General features: G+C 45.4%; 1 protein-coding gene and 1 long non-coding RNA gene across 4 annotated transcripts in view; one reads left to right on the top strand and one right to left on the bottom strand.

Moving 5' to 3' along the window:
• Nucleotides 1-15,824: 15,824 nt before the first annotated feature.
• LOC118083961 (uncharacterized) lies at nucleotides 15,825-21,163 on the bottom strand. Of its 2 annotated transcripts, XR_015948695.1 has the most exons (4): nucleotides 21,023-21,160; nucleotides 20,545-20,771; nucleotides 19,171-19,607; nucleotides 15,825-18,097 (listed from the first exon to the last, which is right to left on the bottom strand). It is a non-coding gene; the product is annotated as an uncharacterized LOC118083961 (long non-coding RNA). The 2 variants fall into 2 exon arrangements; XR_004692446.3 differs by lacking the exon at nucleotides 20,545-20,771 and having other exon boundaries at nucleotides 21,023-21,163.
• Nucleotides 20,106-22,400, top strand: part of COL5A1 (collagen type V alpha 1 chain) — a 192,261-nt gene continuing 189,966 nt past the window's right edge. For both annotated transcript variants that reach the window (XM_088664730.1, XM_088664731.1), the window contains exon 1: nucleotides 20,106-20,638. In XM_088664730.1, the coding sequence (XP_088520856.1) occupies nucleotides 20,533-20,638 (106 nt within the window). In that variant the 5' untranslated portion in view covers nucleotides 20,106-20,532. The remainder of the gene's footprint in view (nucleotides 20,639-22,400) is intronic.

The raw sequence follows: 22,400 nt of genomic DNA, 5'->3' as shown, positions 1-22,400 counted from the left end.
GATCTTGTCTTCACAGTGGCCAACCCTGTGTGCATTATGTGAAACCCACAAGCAGGACCCAAACACAACAACAACAACAACAACAACAACAACAGCTGCCGCATTCTGGATTAGTTGTAGTTTCCGGGTCACCTTCAAAGGTAGCCCCACGTAGAGCGCATTGCAGTAGTCCAAGCGAGAGATAACTAGAGCATGCACCACTCTGGAGAGACAGTCAGTGGGCAGGTAGGGACTCAGCCTGCGTACCAGATGGAGCTGGTAGACAGCTGCCCTGGACACAGAATTGACCTGCGCCTCCATGGACAGCTGTGAGTCCAAAATGACTCCCAGGCTGCGCACCTGGTCCTTCAGGGGCACAGTTACCCCATTCAGCACCAGGGAGTCCTCCACACCTGCCCGCCTCCTGTCCCCCACGAACAGTACTTCTGTCTTGTCAGGATTGAACCTCAATCTGTTAGCCGCCATCCATCCTCCAACCGCCTCCAAGCACTCACACAGGACCTTCACTGCCTTCACTGGTTCTGATTTGAAAGAGAGGTAGAGCTGGGTATCATCCGCATACTGATGAACACCCAGCCCAAACCCCCCGATGATCTCTCCCAGAGGCTTCATATGGATGTTAAAAAGCATGGGGGAGAGGACGGAACCACAAGTGAGAGCCCAGGGGTCTGAACACTCATCCCCCCACCACTTTCTGGACATGGTCCAGGAGGAAGGAGTGGAACCACTGTATAACAGTGCCCCCAGCTCTCAGCCCCCCGCCCCAGATGGTCCAGAAGGATGCCATGATTGATGGTATCAAAGGCTGCTGAGAGCTCTCCCCACTCCTTCAGTATTATTCCGAAGCATTGCTGCCTCCCAACTGCGGAGGCAGCCTTCCCTGGTGAATATGGGGACTGAATCTGGGACCTACTTCATGCAAAACACATTCTCTACAGGTAGGTAGCCGTGTTGGTCTGAGTCGAAGCAAAATAAAAAAATTCCTTCAGTAGCACCTTAAAGACCAACTAAGTTTTTATTTTGGTATGAGCTTTTGTGTGCATGCACACGAAAGCTCATACCAAAATGAAAACTTAGTTGGTCTTTAAGGTGCTACCGAAGGAATTTTTTTATTTTACATTCTCTACAGTACTTGTTACAGGTAGATAGCTGTGCTGGCCTGACGTAGTCGAAACAAAAATTAAAAAAATTCCTTCCAGTAGCACCTTAGAGACCAACTAAGTTTGTCATAGGTATGAGCTTTCGTGTGCATGCACACTTCTTCAGATACCTGAAGCTCATACCCAGGGGTCAGCAAACTTTTTCAGCAGGGGGCTGGTCCACTGTCCCTCAGACCTTGTGGGGGGCCAGACTATATTTTGAAAAAAAATATGAACGAATTCCTATGCCCCACAAATAACCCAGAGATGCATTTTAAATAAAAGGACACGTTCTACTCATGTAAAAACATGCCGATTCCCGGACCATCCGCAGGCCGGATTTAGAAGGTGATTGGGCCGCATCCGGCCCCCAGGCCTTAGTTTGGGAACCCCTGCTCATACCTACGCCAAACTTAGTTGGTCTCTAAGGTGCTACTGGAAGGAATTTTTAAATTTTTGTTTTGACATTCTCTACACTCAGCTATGCACTCTGCAGGTTATCTATACTTTGCTATTTCCCTAAACATAAAGTCAGATTCTAGTCATCATAATAGTTCTGAAAATGGGCTGGATACTGCATCCATAAATTAAACAGGAACGTAGGGAGCTTCCTTATCAGATTATTGGTCCATCCAGTTCAATACTGCATACACTGATTGACAGTATAAGGAAACCCTCCCTGTGTCTTTACTCCATTCATGTGGTATGAATCCATTCTGAGTGTGATTTAGCTTGGGATTTTGAAAATCTTCAAGCCAGCATCACTGCGGAGAATATTACTAAGAGGAGAAAATAATAACCATCCATGCAGACAGTACCCAGTCAATGGAAGAATTAATCTTTCCACCCACTTCTTAGCTGGTTCAACATTACCCTGTGGAATAATCAACAGAATATGAAGACAGTTACTTACACTTTCCAGTTTTTTTGGACCTCCTTTTTCGCAACACACAGGCCCCACCCCCAAATTGCTCTGTAATAATGAAGAAATCTATTTCCAGTAGCTGAACTCACTCCGGGCTCTCCTGGGATTAATTAAGTATCCTCACATTTCTGAGAAGTCTGTTTTCTGTCTGAGGAGGAACCTTGGCTTGGCAGCTGCTAGATAAATCTGCTAAAATATACCACAGGATTGAAGCACACTTTGCTGGGCTTTTTCTTTTTTTAATAAAAAGGAAAGGCACAGGCTATTCTTAGTGTTTTTTTTTTAAAAAAAAAACCCAAATAGGATTAGGAAAATGAGAAATTAGCATACAGATTTAAGCCCGTGATTTGGGACTCTCAGAATGAAATTGGTTGGAGCTCACAGAATCATGGAATTGTACAGTTGGGAAGGACCCCAAAGGTCAGCCCCAATGCAGGAACCACAGCTAAGGATTCCCAGATGGATGGCAGCCCAATCTCTGTTTAAAAACTTCCAGCAAAGGAGAGTCCATCACTTTCCGAGGGAGTCTATTCTATTGTTGAATGAATCTTACTGTCAGAAAATCATTCCTGATGTTTAGTCGGAATCTCCTTTCTTGTAACTTGAAACCATTGGTTCGTGTCCTGCCCTCCACAGCAGGAAAAAACAAGCTTGCTCCATCTTCCATGGGACAGCTCTTGAGATATTTGAAGATGGCTATCATGTCTCCTCTACTCCAGGCTAAACATTCCTTCAGCCTTTTCCCACAAGGCTTGGCTTCCAGACCCTTGATCATCTTGGTCACCCTCCTCTGCACACATTCCAGGACAAGCTACATGTTAGATTTAAAAAACTTGCAATCAAAATGATTTTTGTGTGTGTGTGTGTGTGTGATGGTGGTGGTGGGAAACTCCCCTGTGAGAAACGGTACAAAGTTCAGGGCTTTTTAGTTTAGAGAAAGGGCACACAAGAGACAACAAGGTAAACCTTTATAAAATTATGCATGGCATGCAGAGAATGAACAGAGAAAAGTTCTTCTCCCCCTCTCATAACACCAACTCATGGACATCTAATGAAGCTCAACACTGGAAGATTAAAGGCAGGAAAGAAAGTCCTCCTTCACCCAAACTATTGAACTTTCTCCCCTAAGATGCAGTGGTGACCAACAACTTGGATGGGTTTAAAAGATTATTGGACATATATCAATGGCTATTAGCCTCAATAAGGGACGCAAGTGGCACTGTGGGTTAAACCACAGAGCCTGGGGCTTGCTGATCAGAAGGTCAGTGGTTCGAATCCCTGCGACGGGGTGAGCTCCTGTTACTCGGTCCCCGCTCCTGCCAACCTAGCAGATCCAAAGCACGTCAAAGTGCAAGTAGATAAATAGGTACCACTCTGGCGGGAAGGTAAACGGTGTTTCTGTGCGCTGCTCTGGTTTGCCAGAAGTGGCTTAGTCATGCTGGCCACATGACCTGGAAGCTGTACGCCGGCTCCCCCCGGCCCATAACGCGAGATGAGCGCTGCAACCCCAGAGTCGGTCACAACTGGACCTAATGGTCAGGGGGTCACCTTTACCTTTATTAGCCTCAATGACTATGGTTCTGTATTCACTGCCAGAGGCATTATGTTGGTGAACACAAACTGCTGGAAACTACAGGAGGGGAGAGTTGCTGTTGCTCTTGGGTCCTGCTTGTGGGCTTCCCACTGCGGCATTTGGGGGACCATTTTGATATTGGACTAGATGGGCATTTGTTCCAATCCTGCAGACTCTTCTTATGACTTCCACTGAATTGGTTAACACTCGTCGTGAATTGCTCAGCAGTTTCAGACAGGAAGTCATTCCCAGCCATTACTGGGGACGCCAGAGATTGAAGCTGGGGCCTTCAACCTGCAAAACAAATGCTCTACAACTGAGCTGCAATCCTTCTCCTAAAAATAAAGTAAAACTGTAGTCCTCATAGTTCTAAGGACTATCAATGCTCTAGCATTCCTTCCTCACCAAAGAAACCCAAACTTCCTCTTGCATTCCCTCCATATCTCTTGTGCATAGTGGAATGTCCCAGGGCACAAAAACCGCCCCTGCCATCCTCCTCTAGCAACAATCTTCATCCAAAATCACAGCACTTATGGTAAGATGTATGAATACCCCTCAGACAATCAATGCCCTATTTGATTTAATTGCAATTTTCAAAGCACGTTGCCTTTTTGTATGTGGGACAATTGCCAGAGTGACATTTTCTTCTGGCCCAGGGAAGAGCAATGAAAGACAGTCTTGGAGTCATGAAGGGAAAGCAGTCCCTGCTGATAGAGCAACAAGGCTGGTTTTGTAGGAATGGTAACTATAGATCAAGCTTTCGTTTTGCTTTTCCAATCTTGCCCTTGTAATGGGAATGCGGAGGGACCTGGAGGAGCACTGTGCTCTCAGATGTCCAGATTCCAACTGGCAATCAATCGGCAACGGATATTCTTTAACCTTGATATGCAGCTCAAAAGTATTGTGTTTGGTACACCTGCATAAATCCCCAGAAAAACACATTGCAGAATGTTGATGTCGCTTCAGTGCTGTTTAGAGATGGATAAATCTCTCTCATTTTCCAATTTATCCAGTCTTAAATTCAATTTTTCACATTTCTGCAGCAATTTATGATTTAAAAAAGAAACTTTTCTCATAGTAAACACAATTTTGTATGCAGTTCTGGCTAACTTACATATTTTTTTGCAAGCAATTTCCCGAAATGTAATGCATTTTTATAACTTATTTTCACTGATATCTGCGAATTTTATGTCCATTTCCACCTAACCATATGCATTCTTGATTGGAGACCTCCATTGCAAAATTCAGAGAAGTGTGGATCTTGAAGGATTTGCTTATTCTTTGATTTGCTTATTAGTTTGACCGTAATTAGTCTTTCTCGTTAAAATACAAACAATTTCTCCTCTAGTGCTTTTCCTTCTCTTTGGTTGTTGCTCCTGCTTCTTGGCACCAATTTCCCTTTTCTCTATTCACAGGCCTTAGAGATCATCACCCACATGGACTATTGTTTTGGGGAGGGGGCACATATATGATTATGAACATGCAAAGTTGGTTAAGGAAAGCCATGACAGAGCTGTAAAATTATGTGTGGCACAGAGAAAGTGGATAGAGAAAAGTTTTTATTCTGCTCTCATAACACTGAAACTTGTGAACATTCAGTGAAGCAGAATCATGGAATTATACAGTTGTAAAGAACCCTGAGGGTCATCTAGTCCAATCCTCTGCAATTCACGAATCTCCACTAAAGCATCCATGACAGATGGCCATCTAGCCTCTGCTTAGAAACCTCCAAGGAAGGAGAGTCCACCGCCTTCCGAGGGAGTCCACTCCACTGTTGAATATCTCTTACTGCCAGAAAGTTCTTCCTGATGTTTGGTCGGAATCTCTTTTCTTGTGACTCGAATTCATCCGGAGCAGGAGAAAACAAGCTTGCTCCATCTTCCATGGGACATCACTTCAGATATTTGTTGACAGTTGGAGATTCAGCACAGATAAAAGAAAGACCTTCTTCACACAGCACATAGCTGAACTATGTGATGGCCACATAGCTGAACTATGTGATGGCCACCAACTTGGATGGCTTTAAAAGAGGACTGGAGAGATACTAGCCACCATGGCTATGCTCTGCCTCCACAGTTAGAGGTAGCAATGCTTCTGAATACCAGTTGCTAGAAACTTAGGAGGGGAGAGGACTCTTGTGCTCAAATCCTGCTTGCTGGTTTCCCAGAGGCAACTGTTTAGCCACTGTGAGAACTGGATGACCCAGCAGGTTTTTCTTATGTTATTATGTCTGATCAAGAACATCCTGGGGGGTGAGGGCCCCCCAAATTTTTCAAAGAGGGGGATGGGCCTCCTCAATTTTCCACAGCCAGCAGCAGGTCTTGTTAGGCCTCCCTGCAGCTGCAACAGTGTTGGGAGATGCTGCGCGGGTCGGTGTGACCTCACACCAGACACACTGGTCTCCACAGCGTCTCCCAATGCTGTGAGGAGCAGCGCAGCCTAGCTAGGCTGCACTGATTCCCGCAATGTCTCCCGATGCTGCAGGGACCAGCACGAAGGCTGCACTGGCCTGCCCAGCATTGGGAGACACATGTGTCAAATGATGTTTACATGGGTGCACCATGCTCCTTCAGTCTTGGGGGCAACCCAGCTCCTGTATGGCTGATACAACTGGATCTACTGGATAGCATGACCTGGTATAAAGTCAACAGAGCTGCCAACATTTCTAATGATAGGCAGTGTTTGACAAATTCGGAGGGAATTCAGGTGGGATGGTAGTCTTCATGGACATGGCATTTCAACAGAAATGGGGACGTTAGATGACGTTCCAAGTGTTGCTGGACTACAACTCCCATCATCCCTGGACCTTTGGCTATGCTGGCTGGGGCTGATGGGAGTTGGAGTCTGGATAACTTCTGGAGGGCCACAAGTCCCCTCGCTTCCTGCGTTAGACAGATGGGAGTCATGGTCTGTGGAAAATAATCTGTGCAGGGAAGTCGAATAAAACATACTTCACCCTCTTTCTCTCTCCCCCTTTTAAGGCCTGTTGTTGGAAACAGTGAACAGACAGAAGTTTGAGTTAGTCATGTTTGAGACTGCTTGGAAGCTGGATCTGATTCTTGGAGTGACTCACCCAAGCAAAACCACTGCTTTGCTTAACATTCCTGTGTCGCCCTGCAAAGCCTCGTTTGCTGCCTTTGTTACCAAGTCTCCTCTAAATAGAGGGGTCGTTTGCTTCCTCGCATTGTGAATTGTGAACCATCAGTGCCAACGGGGGCAGAGTGTAATATAAAATGCTATATAAAAAAAAAGCCACAAAAATGAGGAGATTTGGAGCGCTGCATAGTTCTTGGAAGAGGAAAACCTGTAATCTTGGGGCATCAAAGCTCCGACATGGGCTTCTCTTGGGGCTTGTTCTCATACAAATGAATTTTTTTTAGTGAAGGAAGGGCTGACATATTCAGAAATTCTGATCTGAACTGGGTAGGCAACTTCTGCCTCTGAACTTTGGCTCTTTTTATATTCCTGCTTTATTTTTAAAAGGAAGGTTATCAGACTGGATATCAGACCCTCCAAGTGTCCCTATTTTCCAGGGATGTCCCTGATTTAGAGAAGCTGTCCCGGTTTCTGATTTGAACCCAGAATGTCCCGCTTTTCCTTAGGACATCCCTAATTTCATTGGAGAAATGTTGGAGGGTATGGAGTTATCCAACCCCCAAGCCATCTGAAGGCAATCCTGTATGGGGAAGATTTTTTTTAATGTTTAATGTTTTCTTATGTTTTTATATATGTTGGAAGCTGCCCAGAATGGCTGGGGCAACCCAGTAAGATGTGTGGGGTATAAATAGTGAAATTATCATTATGGAATGGGAAGGCCCTAATTTCCTCAGAGAAGAGCTTGCTGGATCAGGCCAATGGCCCATTTAGGCCAGAATTCTGTCCTCACAGTGGCCGACCAGATGCCCCAATGGAAAGCCTGCAAATTGGACATGAGTATAAGAGAGCTTTCCCCACTTGTGGTTCCCAACAACTGCTATTCAGAAGCATACTCAGTGGATAAGAGTAGCCCTGCTTCTGGATCAGGCCAAATGCTTGTCTGGTCCAAAATCCAACCCAACACCTCTGGGAAGCTGGAATCCAGCTCTTCTTATGGATGGCTTTAAAAGGGGATTTTAAAAATTCATGGATGATAAAGCTATCAATGGCTGCTAACCAGGGTGGCTGTTTGACCTCCATGGTTGGAGGCAGTAATACTTCTGAACACTAGTTGCTGGAAATGGCAAGAGAGAAAAGTTGTTCTTGCATTCAAGTCCTGCTTGTGGGCTTCTTCCCCTTCGGCCTGATCCAGCAGCCAGGCTCTTTTTGTGTTCTCCCTTCACCGTTGGAGGCAGGAAATGCCTCTGAATCCCAGTTGCTGGGAATCCCAAGTGGAGAGAGTGTTGCTGTTGCATTCAGGTCCTCCTTTCTCATTGCAAAGAAGAGAAACTAGCAGGGCCTCTTTCCTCCACCACTGCCAAGGCAGCTTGTCTCTTACTTCAGTCTCTGTCATGTTCATTCATCTGCTCTGTTTGTAAGACAGTCTTGGAATTGACACTGCAAATGACTTTTCCAGCTGATTTGGGGCCATTTTTAATGTTTGACAGATGTGGACGGACTTCTTTTTCTGCCCCACCCCCTCTTTGTTTTCAACGGAGCTGGAACTGGTGATGTTTTTGTTCCAAAACTCCCTGGCCTTGCTGAGAGCCAGTTGCCAAGCTCAATCTGTTCCCTTGGCCGAGGGGAGGCTGCCAACACAGCTTTGGAGATGCCTCGTTATTGATGAACCGCTGCTGTGCAGGACAGGAGGAGGGCTCAAAAGCGGTGCTGTGCAGAGACTTCTCCCACATTCCTCACTCCCTCTCTCCATAATCATAAACTTTTAGGGTTGGGAGGGGATCCCAAGAGTCACCTAGTCCAACTCTTTGCAATGCAGGAATCCCAGCTAAAAAATCTATGACAGGTGACCATCCAAACTCTGCTTTAAAACCTCCCGTGATGGAGAGTCCACCTTTTTTTCCTGACCAGATAAGGTTATGTTTTCCTCCCTTCTTCCTTAACCCCAGAACTTGTGGACAGTCAATCAAGCTGAATGTCTTGGTAGATTCAGGACAGACAAAAATCCTCCTTCACGCAGCAAATAGTTAAAACTACAGAACTTCCTCCAGCAGGAGGCAGTGATGGCCACCAACTTGGGTGGTTTTAAAATAGGATGAGACAGATTAAGGAGGAGGAGAGGGCTATCAATGGCTATGCTGTCCCTCCACAGTTGGGGGCAGCAATACTTTTGAATAGCAGTTGCTAGAAACTTCGTGGGGGAAGGGGGCTCTTGTGATCCCATAGGCATCTGGTTGGCCTCCATTAAAGGCATTCTGATTGGTGGCCATCACTGCCCCCTGTGGGAATGAGTTCCACATTTTAACTATGTGCTGCTTCAATTCATTTTATCTGCCCTGAATCTTCCAACTTTCAGCTTCATTGAATGTCAACAAGTTCTAGTGTTATGAGAGAGGGAGGAAAATTTGTCTCTATCCTATGGGTGGTACCTGACTCCCAGTAAATTAGTAGAAATGTGTAAGTTGGAATCAGATACCTGCTGAAAATGTAAAGAGAGAAGGAGGGGGTACCTTTTTCCATATGTGGTGATCATGTAAAGTAGCAAAAGCTTTCTGGGAAATGATTTATAATGAGTTGAAAAAACTGTTGAAGATAACTTTTGTTAAAAAACCAGAAGCTTTTCTTTTAGGTATAATTGGTGGAGAGCAGAAAAATATATATTTAAGTACACTACTGTGGCTGCTTTATGCCTAGAGATGGAAAGAAGAAACATTTCCAACGAAAGAGGACTGGCAAATGAAATTGATGGGGTATGCAGAAATGGTGGAACTTACCAGAAGAATAAGAAACCAAGAAGAGAGACTTTTTAAAAAGGAATGGGGGAAATTTTTTGACTGTTTGGAGATGTATTGTAAACAACCTAAAACATTAGCAGGATTGCCATAAACATGTGCAGTAAGAAATAATTAAAAGGGAATACAAAGGGAAAATTATTAAATAGGCTTGAACTGGATGTGCAGTAACAAAAATATATAAGCTAAGTAACCACAGAAAGGAGGGGAGGGAAGTCGAGGGAAATGCAGATCGATTGTATAAAGACTTTGTTTATTCGTTAAAATATTTGTAAAATGAGGGGGGGGGGAGAGGAATGATAGTTCATTACTCCTTTTGGGACCCCAGCACTTACTAACAATGATAAAAAGCAGTGTTTCAATGATATATTGTTTGTTTGTTAGACTCTACATAACTCAGAGATTTTTCGAAATATTAATCAGTATGCTAATGCTTTTAAATAAAAAAAATACATGACAAAATTTGGCTTCCTCCACTTTCTCCATGCCAGGCATGATTTTTATAAACCTGTATCATGTTGCCTGTCATTCACCTTTTCTCTAAATTAAACGCTTCAACTTCTCTGCACGGAGGAGTCGCTCCATCCTGTTGATTATTTTGGTGGCCTTTTTCTGAACGTTTTCCAAGCCCACGTTATCCTTTCAGAGGTGAGGCAATCAGATGTGTGCACCGTATTCCAAAGGTAGTCACGCCATAGATTTGCATAACAACATTATAATATCAGCAGTTTTTATTTGCAATTCCTTTCCTAATTATCCCTAGCATGGGGTTTCCCTTTTTCATGGCCACCAAACACTGGGTCAACATCAGGACATTTTTGCTTTTTACTATCTGTCTTGGACGGATTCTAATTTCATCTTTGGTGATTTACATTCTGCTCATCAAACGATTGCAGTTTCTCAGACAAGTGAAAGCTCATTCTGCGTGTCAAAATGAACAAAGAGATTTTCATTTATTAAGTCCTACTCAGTTGGAGGAAGGGGGAAAAAAAGACAAACCCTCCTAAAACATCTGAAAGCAAAGCTGTTGGCTAGTTTAGGAATTGCTACATTAACAGACTCCTCTCTCTCCATCAGATTCCCAAGAGTTTCCCAAGAGCATTGACTTTATTTTCTTGCTTGTTCCTTAGCCATTTTTTTAAAAAACCAAAAAATATTTAGGCTGCAGAATTGTATGGAAAGCCTTGGAAGTCAAATTACAGTGCAGCCTTAAGACTCAGATACGAGTGAACAGAATCCAAATGGTTGTTTTTATTTTTTGCTTTAAGTAGCCTGGGCCAAAAATCTCTCCCACTTCTCCACCTCCTATCCATTCTCCCACAGTTAATGAGAGCGAGTGTTGCATAGTGGTTAGAAGTGTCCAACTAGGCCCTGGGAGGCTAGGGTTCAAATCCCACACTTGGCCAAGAAGTTTGCTGGGTGGCCTTGGGCCAGTCACTGCTTCTTAATTCAAACTACATTGCAGGGTTACTGGGGGGATTAATTCAGGATGGGAAGAGCCATGGACACCACCTTGAGCTTCTTGGAGAAAATGGTGGGATATAAATGAAATAAATAAATAATAAAATAAATTGTATTTGCACATTTTCAAAGAGGAGGGAAAATTCTGGTGAAACCCCAGGGCTGCTGTGTGCAATAGAACCAAAGACTCAGAAAGCTTACTTTCCCTTTGTCTCTCAACTACCTCCAGCCTGGTTAACATATTGAGTGTCTACGCTCCCAGAATGTGCTCTGACATACAGACCAAGGACTAGTTCTACAAGGAACTGGAACAGGCTGCAAGGAGGGTCCGAGAGTTGGGAACCATCACATATGGAACACCTGCCACTTTGATATTGACAGCATCAATGAGAACGGACAAAGGCTCACAGCCTCTGCATCCACAAACCACATTCTTCTCTATCAAGGCAAAACATTGAGTGTCCTGGAGACATCCAAGGTCAAGGCCACTTGCACCAGCCGGACTTGATTGTCACCAGGTGAAGAGCACTGAACTGTGTTTGTGTCACACAGAGTTACCACAGTGTTGACTAGGACACAGATCATTCCCTGGTGGCAAGCAAGATCCATCTCCAGCCAAAGTGGGTCCATAGCACAAAGCAGAAAGTGTGGCCTCAAATCAATGCCATAACAGTCATACCTGAACTTTGTGAATGCTTCTCTGATTCTGTCAAACAAGTTGTACTGAACTGCCTCACAGATAGTGTTGAAGCAAGGTGGAGCCACATCAAAGAGGTAGCCTACAACACAGCTACCGTATGTCCTCCTTTGGCAAACGAGAACAATAGATCCCAGACTGGTTTGAGGCTGACATGGAGCTTCTTCTGGCTGCAAAGCATGAGGCTCTTGTGAACTACAAGCATCTGCCCTGCAAGAAGACATTCAATGCACTGAAAAAGGCAGGGAGCAATGCCCAGAAAATTGCCAAACAATGTGCCAGTGACTACTGGCTAATGCTTTGTGGGAGCATCCAACTTGCTGCTGACACTGGCAAAACCTCACATACAGGTAAAACTCGGAAAATTAGAATATCATTGAAAAGTGCATTTATTTCAGTAATGCAACTTAAAAGGTGAAACCAACATATGAGATAGATGCATGACATGCAAAGCAAGATATGTCAAGCCTTTATTTGTTGTCATTGTAATTATTTGTCGTTAGGTGGGTCAATTATAAATGGAATGTAATTAATGAAATGTCATAGCGATGTTTATTTTTGTATTATTGTAACTATTTGTTTGATTCCTGTGGAATTTCCAAAAGAAAGCATTTGTCAAAATTAAAAGGAAAATAAAAAAATAATAAGTTGCATTACTGAAATCAATGCACTTTTCGATGATATTCTAATTTTCCGAGTTTCACCTGTATGTACAAAGGCATGAAGGAAGCCTTTGGGCCAACAGCTAGGAAAACTGCACTCTGAAGACCTTGCCTGGAGAGATCATCACAGACCACAACAAGCAGATGAAGCAATGGACCAAGCATTGTCAAGAACTGTACTCGTTGACACAGCATCCAGACTTTGCCTGTCTTGGAAAAGCTGGATGTCCCTCCCACCCTCAGCTAGCTGAATAACGCCATCAACTCCCACAACAATGGCTTGCCTCTCCAAAAAAGTATGAAAGAATGTGACGAAGGTCTACAAGGCTTGCATGTTGAGCATGCTTCTTTTTGGAAGTCGTAGGCAACTTACAACTAGCACCAGAAGCAACACCTCAACTTCTTCCACATGAGCTGCATCAGGAATATTTTGGGCATCACATGGCGGGACAGAGTCTCAAACAAAGATGTGTTCTTCCAAGTCCACATTCCCATCATGTTTGCACTCATGTCTTAATGATGTCTTCGCTGTCTTGGTCATGTCCACAGAATGGAAAGTGGCAGGATACCCAAGGACGTGCTCTATGGGGGAGTTGGCTTCAGGCACCAGGCCCATTGGCAGGCCAACTCTATGCTACAAAGATGTCTGCAAACATAACATGAAGGCTGACAACCCCACCCTTGCAGACCGCCACAGTGCCTGGAGACAGATAGTCAGGTTATAGATCCACAGCAGTGACCACAGGAGAACTGACCCCTGGGAGGAGCACAGGGAGAAGAAGCGGCACAGTGTATCTGCAGCAGCACAACCAGATGCCTTCATCTGTACCAGATGCAATAAAATATGTCTCTCCTGTATCAGTCTCTACAGCCACAGCAGGCGCTGTAACTTTCCAACTTTTTGGTTTCATCCCAGAAGGTGCACTCCTCCATTGTCTCCCAGGACAGATGGATGCCAACCGAGGTGTGCAAGGTTAGTGTCCCAATTACCTTACCAGAAGACTGAGAAGTGATTAGGATAGCCATCTTCAAGTATGTGAGGGGTTGTCACATGGAAAATGGAGCAAGCTTGCTTTCTGCTCCCGAGGGCAGGACCTGGACCAGTGGATTCAAATGGCAAGAAAGGGGATTTCAACCAAACAATAGGATAGAACTTCCTGAGGGCAAGAGCCTTTTGACAGTGCGATGGACTACCTGGCCCATCTAGCTCAGTTTCCTGTTCTCACAGTGGCCAACCAGATGCCCGTGGGCATGTCAGAGCTAAAATTCCCAGAGCTCCCTGGGAAGAGGTACTGATGGTTAAACCACTCTGGAACTGTGAGAGGGGAGTTGTCTTCCAACACTTCTCAGAACCTTGAATAAACTACAGCTCCCAGGATTCTTTGGGGGGGGAGGCATGACTGTTTAAAGTGGAATTGTAATGCTTTCGATGGATGGTGTGACCAGAGAGATATCCAACGTCCTCCTGTCAGTGGCGGCGACGAAAGCCGCGTGGGTGCCTGGGGCTGCGCGCCCAGGGGCGGGGCACTGTGGCCATAGGGGCAAGGCGCACCACAGGTCCTACGGAGTCAGCCTGCCTCCTGCCACTCAGCTGCCCTACAGCTGGGGGGAGGCAGCGGGCGGACCGTTTGGGCAGTGCAGGAGAGACATGTGGCTCAGGCATGCTGCAGGCACCACGGTGCCACCCAGCATTTTGTCACACACCCCTCAGTGGTGACACCCAGGGCGGACTGCACCCCCTTTCTCCACCCCTGCCCATCAGAGAGAAATAATTATATGACCTTCCACAGAAGGCAACGCTCTATTGGGAAGCTTTTAATGTCTGGTGTTCTGTTGTGTTCTTTTATATTCTGTTGGAAGCCGCCTGGATTGGCTGGAGTAACCCAGTCAGATGGGCAGGTTATAAGTAATAAATTATCATCATTGTCATTGTCATCACTGCCTTACACTGTCATAACATTAGTCTACCAGCAGCATAAACTATGGCTGGATGAGACTGGAAAACAGAAGCCACATTCCCAGAGAAGAAAACTTTGGAGAACTCGGAGGGTAGATTTTGGACCAGCATCTTACCCTTATGAGAATAGGAGTCTGCCTAATGAGTCAAACCCTTGGTTTATCTGGCTGGTTATTATCTACACTTACTGGCAGCAGTGGATTTCTGGGGTTTCAAACAGAGGACATGCCTCGCCCTCCTTTGGAAAGCCCACTGGGGACTGAGCCTGGGACCTCCTGCATGAAAAGCTTCGGCCCTGGCACAGAGCTGTAGTCCATCCCCAAAATATAAAGTAGTATTCTAGTCATTTTTCTGAATACAGAACAGAAGTTAGTAGGAAGGAAGGAACCTGCCTTGTGCCAAGTCAGACTCTTGGTCCATCTAGTTCAGCATTGTTGATGCTGACTGGAAATGCCTCCCTAGAGTTTCAAGTAGGAGACATTCCCAGTCCGAGCTGGAGATGCTGTCAAGGATCGAAGCTGGGACCTTCTGCATGCAAAGCAGGTGCTCAGCTTATGATCCATCCATCTCAATGCTGTCTACACTGAGTGGCAGCAGCTTTCTAGGCTGTCAGGCACGGTGCCTTCACTAGCCCTACCTGGAGATGCAATTGGGGGTTGAATCTGGAGCCTACTGCACTAAAAGGTATTGTTGGCATACATTGCTCTGCTTGTGGCCCCCAGGTTTCTCAGAAGGCAATGTGACCCTCAAGATGAAAAAATTCATCCACCTCTGTGCGAATGTGGGTCTCTTTTTGAGAGGTCAGTGGCTGGGCCCGTGTTTGGCTTGCAAGAGGTCTCATGTTCAGTTTCTAGTCTCTCCAGTTAGAAGAATAAATTGTCGGAAAATAGGAACAGAGGAAGTTGCTTTATAGTATGAGTCAGGCCTTTGGTCCATCTAGTTCAGTATTGTATTGAGGAGAAGGAACAGCAGTAAGATCCCATGAGAATTTCATGAAAACTCTCAAGATTTTGCTAGAAACTATCACTGCTTCACTCTTCACCAGCAGGAGCAGCTGGAATAGAATGGTCAGGCCATGGGTGTGTCACCCCCATAGGATTCCTCTGCCTGAGGCATATCCCTTAATCTGCGTGATCCAGCAGGCTTTTCTGAGCATTATATTGTAGAGTTTGAAGGAATCCCATAGGTCGTCTAGTCCAACCCCCTGCTATGCAGGAACCTCAACTAATGCACCCATGACAGATGGCCATCCAACCTCTGCTTGAAACATCCAAGGAAGGAGAGTCCACCAGCTCTTGTCAGAGTTTATTCCACTGCCGAACAGCTCTTCCCACCTGAAAGTTCTTCCCCATGTTTAGTCGAAATCCGCTTTCTTGTAACTTGAAGCCATTGGTTCAGGTCCTACCCTGAGTCTATCTAGCAATACAGCTCTGTGGTCCTTAATCCCTTCATTTGTGCAGTCAGGCGGAGCCCCCCCCCCCCAAATCCCGGGCAGCCCCGAGTGGAATAATGACACAAGACCACGTTTTATGGTATTAAAATTGGCCACAACTTTATTAAAATTCAGATGCAGGAAGACCTTGGCTCAGGCATTGGGCATATATCCCTCCCAGCCCCCAGCCGGGGGTGGGGTAATTTTCAGGGTTGTCCATCATGTGTGGGGGTTGGGCTAACTCTGGAGAACATACAGTATGTTCAAGCAGATAGCCTGCCCTCCTCGAGTGCCGCCGCTGGAATTGGCATCGCCAACTGCCCCCCCCTTTTGCCCCATTTACAGGAACCCTGTTATTGCTGCCGCAGTGGGGCAGGGGGTCACCGCCCCCACGCCCCTCCCTTTTATGTAAATGACTAAAGGATTCCGCCCAAGGCCTGCATCCGCCAAGTTGTGACGAATTGTTATGGGAAAGGCGAAACCTGCCAATGCAGGGAAATTCCTTTCCGGCCCTTTGACAGCAGCCTTGTCGTAGCAGCGGCTGTGTGCGTGTACGCCTGTGGAAGCAATTAACCTGTAAAGCAAGCATTAATTTAGGGAGTGGAGGGTGGGAAAGCTCTGAATCTGTCGGCTGCTTCCCAAGAATGGCTCCTCTTCTCTGTGTGCAGGTAAGGCCACCTGTTCCTACCTGGCCAGTCCCCCGGCACGCCTCCCCTTGGCGGGATTGGTCGGCTAACTGAGTGGGCGGAGACTCCAGACTCCAGCCTCAGGTAGGTAGTGCCAGCTTCCAAACTTCCAGGGCTGCCTCAGGGATCGGGGGGGGGGCATGCGACTGCGCAAAATGCACCTCCCCTTTAGGTTGGGGAAACGGTCATTAATCTCACACACTTTCCTGATATCAACATCAAACTGACCAGTCTGTAGTCACCTGAGTCTTCTCGCCCCCCCCCCTTTAGAAGATGGGGACATTTGCCTGCCTCCGGTCTGCAGGGACCTCACCTGTTTTTCAAGATTTCTAAGATTACGTCCACAAGCTATATTAGAATCCTTGGTTGCAGCTCATCAGGCCCTGGAGACTTGAATTCTAGGTGATGTAGCTGGGTGATGTTCTTTTGCAAGCAGCAAAGGTGCTTCCAAAGCAGACCTCAGCAGGACTGAACCCTCTTGGCAGGAAGAAGTACTCCAAGCCCTCCTGATCATGTGTTTAATTAGGGTTTGAAAACTTCCTATTAATTTTTAGCACCGTCTCCAAATTGATTCAGACCTAGGCCCAGGTGTGGGTAGGGTGTTCCCCAAGGCTGGCCACAGATTTGGGGTCAGGAGGGTGTCCCTAGTTCTAGCCACCACCACCAGATGGATTGTTAAGAATGAACACTGGTTGAAAACAGTTCACTAACATAACAACTTCAGAAACCTGTGTAGGGTTGTTGCAAAGTATGAGCAGAGAGAGGTGAACCTTTTTCTTTTGGCACTCAGACATCTCTCTGGCACAACAAACAGATTTCAAGTACGCACAAATTCTGGATGATGGTTTGTCAATAAATAAGCAAAATACACTAACATCCTATTCCTGTTTGATTTGCTCCAACAAAACCTTTAAAAACAAACAAACAAACAAACAAAAAATAAAGGCTGCCCCCACTAGCAACTATATTTGTCTCTGAAATGTCAGAGGGCTTGCAAAGGAGGGTGTGGGTTTGCACATTTCTATGTAACTGGGACGCTCCTAAGGAGGTCAGTGACCCTTCGGGCTCAAGTGGATCCTCTCTAGTGGGGAAGATTCCATCTTTTACCACAACAAAACCATATTTTTGACACACTGGAGAAATCGAGAGGGGAGTTGGCTGTGCTGCATTCGTGGCCTCTGAAATGACAGCATGCAGGTCCTGACCAACTCTGTGATTCACTTGATATTTGTCATTCTTCAGCTCTCTCTCCTTTTTTTTTTTTTTGGTCTCCAGATGTGGGGCAACTCCCCCGCCCCTCATTTTGGTCGGCACAAATAGCTCATTGTCTGGAATCGTGACCTTTTCAGTTTAATGGCAAAGCACCAGCTTCTGCAAAGGGAGATCTCGTGGATACCTTGATAGAGTCTTCATCGAAACTGTGCTGGAGATACTTCCCTTAGGGATACAGGGATGTGTCCATTTCAGCTTCTCGTATTTAAAATCTTAACTTTAGTTCTCCACATTTCCAACAACACTTGCATTATTTTTTAAAGTACAGTACACATGAAAATTCATGCATATTTTCATGTACATTTCACATTCATACTTGGTTGAATGGGCTGCAGATCTTCTTATTCTCATATAATAAACATATCCAATAGGTCTCTCTCGTCTTTTTTTTTTCTGAAGCTTTGTACTCTACAAAAAAAGTAAGAGGGGACATGATAGAAGTGAATGACATGGAGAAACTGGTTAGAGAAAAGATTTTCTCCCTCTCTCATAACATTAGGAATTTGTGTGGGCATCCAATGAAACTGAATGTTGGAAGCTTAAGGACAGATAAATGAAAGGACTTCTTCACATAGCGCAGTTAAACTTTGCCACTTGGGATGGATCTAGACACATCAAAGGTTTCAGTTTAAAGAGCTGTAAATTTAAACAGGGAAAACAGGTAGAGAAAAACGGGATTCCACATCGCCATCTGGTGGCTCAATGTTATATCGTGTACAGTATACAAAGCATATAAATCATTTTTCCTTTATCAGTCTAGCTGACTCCTTGCTCTCACAGGAGGCAGTGATGGTCACCAACTTGGATGGCTTTAAAAGATTATTTGGAGCACAAGGCTATTGATGGCTACTACAATGGCTATGTTCCGCCTACATGGTTGGAGGCAGCGATGCTTCTGAATACAGTGGTACCTCACAAGACGAATGCCTCGCGCAATGAAAAAATGGCAAGACGAAAGCGTTTTGCGATTTTTTTGGAAGACTCGCAAAACGAGCCATGCTTCGCAAGACAAAGTAGCCTCACGGCGGGAAGGGAAGCCGCTGCTGCTACTGCTGTGATGACTGAGGAGAAAAGGAGCCCCCTGAAGAAGGCTGGCCCTCCGTCTGGCCAGCGCAGCCGGCAGCAGGCCTCGTCCGTGCCTCCCCCCCACCGCCCGCCCGCTTTGCCCCTTTCTCTCAGAGCGTAGTCTCGGCTTGGCCGGCTCAGGATGTTGGACTAAATGGGCCATTGGCCTGATCCAGTAGGAGCTTCTTAACTATTAAGTTGTTGTTGTTGTTGTTGTTGTTGTTGTTGTTGTTGTTGTTGTTATTGTTATTATTATTATTATTAAATTTGTATACCACCCTTCACCTGTAGATCTCAGGGCAGTTAACAACATAAAAATGGAAGCAAAAACACAAAATACATAATAAAAAACTAAAACAAAACAATATCCATCCTCACCCCCTCCCACAAACACATTAAACAGAATACAGCGGTACCTTGGTTTTCGAACATCTCGGAAGTCGAACGTTCTGGTTTTCGAACGCCAAAAACCTGGATGTAACTGCTTCGGTTTTCGAATGCTTTTCGGCTTCTATATTGAGTTTTCTGTAAGTAAATGCTTCTGGAAGTAACTGCTTCAGTTTTTGAATGTTTCGGAAGTCGAACGGTCTTCTGGAACAGATTATGTTCGGAAACCGAGGCACCACTGTACAGGATGTTACTGAGCAAAAGGCTTGGTTGAAGCGGAACATTTTAGCCTGGCGTCTAAAGGTGTATAATGAAGGTGCCAGGTGAATCTCCCTGGGGTGAGCATTCCACAAACAGGGAGCCACTGCATAAAAGGCCTGTTCTCATGTTGCCACCCTCCGGACCTCTCATGAAGAAGGCATATGAAGAACGGCCTTACATGATGATCATAGGGCTTGGTAGGTTCCTATGGAGAAAGTCAGATTTGGTAGATTTCTACATTGCTGGCTGGGAAACAGACTTCCCTGCAATCATGGCAAATTGCTGCCAGCCAGTGCAAACAGTACTCAGTTAGACAGACGAAAGCTCTGTCTATTCTACCCTCATGTTTGTTCTGTGATTTTATTTCAATGCATCATTTTTTAAATGCACGGTTTTTTCTTTTCTTTTCTTTTTAAATGCATCACTTTTAATGCATCAATTCTCCAGCGACTGGATTTAAACTTCCCGCTGGGGTCTCCTCTGCCTGCCTGTTCTCACGCCCTAGTTGGAGGGGGAGCTTGAAAGGGTGGGGAAGACAGGCCTCTCTCTTTGCCACACACACAAAATTTTCTTTGCAAACTCCTTCCCTCGCCTCCCCCTCCCATCTGCGGAGAAGGGAAGAAGAGGCGGGGATTAGGGCTCTTCCGAGATCCTGATTGGCCGAGGCTCCTCTGGATTGACACCCTATCCTCATCTGCTCTAAGAGGAGAAAGAGAAGGAGGAAAGAAAAAAGTTTCACTCCCAGATCAGAGAAGGGAAAGGGGAACATCACGGTGTAGAAAGTCATCCCCGGGAGGCAGATCAAGCAGAGGGCCACTGGCAGAGGTGGAAGAGGACAGCAGTGGGCTCCCTTAAGGAAAGAAAGGAACGGCCGAACTTCCAAGCAAAGGAGCCACCAAGCAAACTTTTTGCAGACTTTTTGGAGAAGAGGCAGAGCAGCTGGAAGGAGACGTCCAGTCTCCTCCTCTTCCATCCTAAGCATCAAAACTCATGGCTTCGTAAAGAGAACATTCCTTTGGGGGGTGGGGAGGGATATATATTAAAAGAAAGAAAGAATATTCCACCAGGCTTGAGGCTGCGTCTTTTGCACAAGCAAAATAATAATTATCCCTGTTTTGTCTCGGTGGACGATGGATACTCACACAAGATGGAAAAGGAGGACTTGGGTGATGAGGTCCATTCACCCTTGGAGTCTAGTAATGTGTCTTCTCTATTCAGTAGCCCAGAGTCACGCAGGTAAGTGGGACCAACAACTCAATTGTTTTTTGCTATAGATGCAGATGGTTTATTTTACTTCTTTTTTATTTTTAAAGAGTTTTTGCCCTCGGGTCACGCAATTATTTCCCCCCATCGTGTTCATACATGATTCCTAGAGGGAAAAGTTTGAGGCTGTGCTTAGATTTGGAATTCTCTCTCTCTCACACACACACACACACACACGTACGCACATACAATATAGATAGCAGCAGCAACTGAAAGAGATGCAGGAGCAAATCTAGGTTTTGCACTGTTCTTGCACTATCATAAATAATTTTAGCAGCCTCAGTCCTTTGAATGCCGTTTATCAAGGGCTGGGACGGGCAAAAGGAGAAAACTTCAGAAATGCAAAGTGTTTCTTACCCGTTTCTGGGGAGGGAGAAAGGTTTCTTGCGGAAGATGATCTATACAGTTTGCAAAGGTCTGTTGCTTGGGATTATCTCTCCGTAACGTAACTGTGTCCAGCTGCAAACACCCGCCCCCTCCCCGCTCCTCAGGAGCAATCTGGGGATCAAAGGCAGGAACTTTGCAAACTCAAATGAACTTAGAAAACAGACGCCCCCTAATGTGCCTTAAGTGAACTTTATGGAAACAAATTCTTGCGTCTAAAACTCAGAGCGTGTCAATGAGACCAACGCAGGAAATCATGTTACTCCAACCCCAAATCTGGGTTTAATGAAAGAAGCCCAAAAATGTTCCATGATCCGTGTTGCCTTTGACTGGTGGGTCGTGGAAGAGATGTTTTCTTGCTGTTACACCTGGATAGAAACCAGATCAGACAGACTGTTCCAATAAGTCTAGTTACAGGTAGGTAGTCGTGTTGGTCTGACTTAGTCGAAACAAAATAAAAAATTTTTTTTCTTCCAGCAGCACCTTAGAGACCAACTAAGTTTGTCATTGGTATCTGAAGAAGTATCTGAAGAAGTGTGCATGCACATGAAAGCTCATACCAATGACAAACTTAGTTGGTCTCTAAGATGCTGCTGGAAGAAAAAAAATTTTTTTTGTTCCAATAAGGATATATTTGTAAAAGTATTATGTTTTGTTTTCTTTTTCAAAAAAAAAGTTGGACTGTTAGTTTTGAGATTGGAAAATGCCATGAAGTGTCTTGTAGAGAAGAAAGAGGAAAGTCTCTGCCGCCTTAGGAAATAACAGAAGGGAGTGACGAGCAGTGACACCTGTATTACAGTGGGTTGGAGTCCATAACCCTTGGGGATCCCTTCCAACTCTTTGCTTTGGATTCAGTTACAACAAGGTTTATTGCAAGTCATAAGAACATAATAAGATCCTGCTGCTGCTGAATTCCCATCTAGTTCAGCATCCTGTTCTCACAGTGCTGGTCAGATGCCCTGAATGCAAAATCCACAAACAGGACCCAAGCAGGATATAGGCTCACAAAGGTTACACTCCCTTAGTGGTTTCTTGTCAGTTTCTTGGAATAGATACATTCGTGGAGGACCACGCTATCAGTGACTACTAACCATGATGCTCTATGTTGGATCTCTGGTACTGGGGCGGTATGCCTCTGAATGCCAGTTGCTCTCGTTTCTGCAGGCAGTAGTGCTGGAAGGTTGTCAATAAAACAAGCTCTCCACACAGGGCTGGCCCTCACATGGGGGCTCTGCATTTGCATGCTCTGCTTTACATGCAGAAGGTCCTGGGTTCAATCTACGCTGGCATCTCCAGGTAGGGCTAGGGAATGCCTCATCATGGATACCCTGGGACTGCTGCCAGTTAGTGT

This window comes from Zootoca vivipara, chromosome Z2 (assembly GCF_965207765.1).
Source record: "Zootoca vivipara chromosome Z2, rZooViv2.hap1.1, whole genome shotgun sequence".
NCBI lineage: Eukaryota > Metazoa > Chordata > Lepidosauria > Squamata > Lacertidae > Zootoca > Zootoca vivipara.
This window is presented reverse-complemented; position numbering and strand designations above follow the sequence as displayed.